Source organism: Arachis ipaensis, chromosome B02 (assembly GCF_000816755.2).
Source record: "Arachis ipaensis cultivar K30076 chromosome B02, Araip1.1, whole genome shotgun sequence".
Lineage (NCBI taxonomy): Eukaryota > Viridiplantae > Streptophyta > Magnoliopsida > Fabales > Fabaceae > Arachis > Arachis ipaensis.
In genome coordinates, this window is record NC_029786.2 from 100,148,598 (window position 1) to 100,152,954 (window position 4,357).

General features: G+C 32.5%; 1 protein-coding gene across 1 annotated transcript in view; it reads left to right on the forward strand.

The window, feature by feature from the left end:
• LOC107628542 (protein transport Sec1a-like) overlaps positions 165–4,357 on the forward strand; it is a 15,729-nt gene continuing 11,536 nt past the window's right edge. Inside the window, exons 1-10 of the mRNA XM_016331183.2 lie at positions 165–502; positions 1,210–1,265; positions 1,367–1,448; positions 1,848–1,926; positions 2,465–2,515; positions 2,654–2,750; positions 2,845–2,877; positions 3,425–3,550; positions 3,730–3,918; positions 4,091–4,174. Of these exons, the coding sequence (XP_016186669.1) occupies positions 427–502; positions 1,210–1,265; positions 1,367–1,448; positions 1,848–1,926; positions 2,465–2,515; positions 2,654–2,750; positions 2,845–2,877; positions 3,425–3,550; positions 3,730–3,918; positions 4,091–4,174 (873 nt within the window). The 5' untranslated portion in view covers positions 165–426. The remainder of the gene's footprint in view (positions 503–1,209; positions 1,266–1,366; positions 1,449–1,847; positions 1,927–2,464; positions 2,516–2,653; positions 2,751–2,844; positions 2,878–3,424; positions 3,551–3,729; positions 3,919–4,090; positions 4,175–4,357) is intronic.

The window sequence follows — 4,357 nt, forward strand, 5'->3', positions numbered from 1 at the left end:
ACTACTTAAAGAATTATCAAAAACATAAAAATGATAATATAAAAAAATTAATGTGTCAAAATTAAATCCATTGAGTTTATTGAAAAAAAAAAGGAAAAAAAAAATCATATAATAGATTGGAGAATGGGCATTACAGCCATTACAGCCATTACCAATGATTATGAAACCAAGTATAAAAGTGGATTTGGCTCGACTCAACGCGCGCAAAAACGTAACCGAAACTCGAGTTCCAAATCACACGTTCACACCCCCCAACTCTCACACACTTATAAGGACTTTCTCAGCGCTCTCGTTCTTTCTCCCTCAACGGTTCCAACGACTTTCTCTCTCCTCTCTTTCTCTTTCTCTCTCTATCTCTCTTCGCCATTGTCGATTCTCGAATCTGCATCCGGAGCTGATAATCGCAACCAGCTTCTGCAAACAACAATGTCGCTTTCGGATTCGGAGACATCTAACAGCAACACGCCCGAGTACAAACCGTTCAAGCAAATCAGCCACGATCGTGAGATCCATTTCCTTCTGTCTCTCACTTAGTTTATTTTTCCTTGTCCTCTTTTGTTTATGTTTGTTTTTCGAGAAATGTTAGCTCAGAAAATATATCGTAGATGCATTATGGTTCTGCCTTGCTAGCTAGCTGTGAAGCTTCGATGACCAGTTTCTCTTTATATGACAAATCTTTCTCCAGGCAGAGCTCAGTATCGGAGCATCCTCACTTAGAATTCTAGATTTATTCATTTCCTATGCATTTGATCTAGAATTCGAATTCGGATAGTTTTCTTTTTCCTCCGAGCGAATTTATTGAATTTCTGGATGCTTCATTTTTCAATTTTTTCTAGAAAATGAACAGGTATATGCTTTTCCTGTTGAAATGTTTGCAGGATTTAAGTGTAGAAAAATTCCTGGGAAGGAATATTAGATGATTTACATCTGAAATCATATTTTTCATGCTAAGCTCAAAATAGAATACACAGTATTATGCATGCGAAATATCTTCTTATAACTTGGCTGTGGAAGGAATTTGTTCACCGATGAAGAAGACAGAACATAGTATTCCATATATGTGACCTATAGGAAAATCTAATAATTAATAGGAGATTCTTTTAAATATTTAATCAAATCATTTAAATCTATGTAAAAGGGTATATTCAAGATGTCCATGAATTAGCTTTACTTCCGTAACTTATTCATGGTTGTTCTGGATGCTCATAGGGTTATTGTATGAAATGCTTAGATCAGCAAAGTCAGGGGATTCGAAAGCATGGAAGGTGTGTCTTAACATTTTATATTTGCATATCTTCAATTCTGATCTAAATTCAAGTTGATAGCAGATTTTAACCATTTGTTTTTTTTTTTCTAATTCTGGCAGGTGCTCATAATGGACAAGGTCACAGTTAAAGTAATGTCACATTCATGCAAAATGGCGGATATCACAGACCAAGACGTTTCTTGTAAGAACCCTTATAATATATAGCCTTTTTTGAGTGTACTTTTTTCTTGCTTTTCTTATTTAGTACTCAGTTACTCGGATCGATGGCACAAGCAAAAACATGCCATTGATACCAAATGCCACTTTAATTTCAAGAATTTCAAGAAATCAAACATGATACACTTAATTCTAGTCTGCACGCTGAGATCATCTGCGTTAATATTTTTCAAGCATTAAGCCATGTTTGTTAAGCTCATTTGAACTTTAGTTGTTCAATTTCTTAGCTTTCTGCTTTTCATTTTCCTTGAAGTTTTCTTCAAATATTCATTGAGTCAACTATATATAGAATATAGTGCAACATTTTGCTTTCTGGTTACTGTCAAAATATGGTATTATATAAACTATCGACATCTCATTGCAGTGGTGGAAGACCTTTTTCGGAGAAGGCAGCCATTACCATCTATGGATGCTGTTTATTTCATCCAGCCTACAAAAGAGAAGTAATTTAGTCTTAGTTAGATTTTTTTTTTCTTGAGTTGCCAAAAGGTAGTATTATAAGAATCATATAATAAAATGAAATTATTTTTTAATTCTTGAAGGACTAGTTTTCGATTATAACATAATGTTACATTTTCTGGTATTCATTTTGCAAATTCCCCACTTGTAAATGTGTATTGGAGTTTGTATTCGTGTCTATCTTATCACCAATTTCAACTATATATAGTATATTAGTTTTTTATGATTTCTCTGCTGGCCATTCTTCTCCTCAGTAAACAACATCCAAACATACTCTGAAAACAAGCACAACATAGAAATAGACTAATAAATATAAATTTATAATTTCTATTAAACTAGATCTTTCATTTACAATTTTGAACATATATAATTATCTGCTATAGTATCAGTATTTGAAACTTGCAAAGTGCTGGTAACTTTTTCTATATTTTAAATATTTAACAATATTTTTTTCTGTTATATCTTTCATTTTCACATGCATATTTTTTATCCATATTAAACATCTCTTTTGCTAGCACGCAGTGTGGTCATGTTCTTGTCTGACATGTCTGGAAGGGAGCCCCTATACAGAAAGTATGAGGAGAATTCTACTTTTTCCAATTTTTAAATATTGTACTTATGAGCTTAATCAGAATCAAACTAATTGTTTTAATTTTTCCCTTTATTTTCTTAATTTTTCTTCTTCTTTTTCCAATCCATTTTCTTTTCCAGAGCGTATGTATTTTTCAGTCACCCAATCCCTAAGGAACTTGTAAACCATATCAAGTGTGATACAAGTGTTTTACCCCGCATAGGTGCCTTGAGAGAGGTAAGGATTTTATTTCCCTTGTTTTAAGCTATCAAGGTATATTCTTCATCAAATTACTAAAACTGTTCTTTTCTTTTATCGTTTTATTTTTCAGATGAATTTGGAATATTTTCCTATTGATAGTCAGGTATGGAATGATAGAACTGTTCATGCTTCAGTTCAGTGCATGGGAGCATGCATATTGCTTGAATTACATGATGTACTATATAGCTCTGTTCCGATTGAATTGAGCTTTTATAATATTACCTAACAAGATATTTATGTCCTTGATACATGGAAAATAAATTTATATTTAGGAGAATATATACTATACTCTAAGCCTGCTTTGATTCTCCAAAATTTCTTGTACAGTATGTCCAAAAGATAACCCAAAATAATTAACTATATGGTTTTTTTGATGTCCTTATGTCCTATAAATGTTAAGACTTAGAGTTTTTCATTGAGGAAAAGAGAGATCAGACACAAAGAATAATAGGATGCAAACCACTGCAGTAGAGTATTTTTCTGATAATTTATATAGTAATTACGTTATTATATACTGGTACTACTAGTGTGATTGACACTAGTTATTATATTAATTTATTTTTAAACAGAAATTTTTCTTGACATTTTGACAATATGTTCTGAGTATGCAATAAAGGAATTATTTATCAACGGAGATCTATATCGCGCAGGCGTTTATCACCGATCATGAGACAGCATTGCAAGAACTTTATGGCAAGATGGAGAATACTCGCAAATTCAATGCATGCTTGAACAGTATGGCAACTCGACTAGCTACAGTTTTCGCTTCAATGAAGGTATTACTTTCGCATGTCCCATTCTGTATTTGTGACGAACTTAGATCGAGGTTATAATGGATTAATTACTTGTCTTTTGTTATTTTCAGCTTCTTCAATTTTACCTGTTCTCGTAGTTTCAGTTCAAGCATATTACGGTTGATCTAATTATACTATCCTAATGTTTCCCATCATGTTAGGAGTTTCCACATGTGAGGTATCGCTCTGTAAAGGCAACTGATGATTATACACCAACAGATCGTGATTTAGTACCTACCAAGCTAGCAGATGCTGTTTGGGACTTGATTACTAAATATAAAACAACTATTCCCAACTTTCCACAAAGCGAAACCTGCGACCTTATCATTGTTGATAGGTCCATAGACCAGGTTAAAAATATGAGCAAGATTACATATTATGAGCAGCTTAACTTTTAATACTAAAAAGGGAAAAATATACATGTGAGAAATGTAAAAAAAAAAGTGCTACAAAATTCTAAAAACTTTGCTGTGAACGCTTCTCACTGTTTGACAAATGTATGTTTCGGAAAAACATTCACAGATTGCTCCTGTCATTCATGAATGGACGTATGATGCTATGTGCCATGATTTGTTGACTTTGGATGGAAATAAATATGTTCAAGAGGTATAATTTTCCTCTCCGCTTCCTCCCTTACACAAGTTTTTACATTTTGCTGTTGGACATTTGATAGCAATATTTTGTTATACTCTTAATTATATTTTATTACTTTTTATACTAATTTCCAAAGTTCAGACTTAAATAAATTAATTGATATAATACAATCAACCAATAATTAAATACATTTAG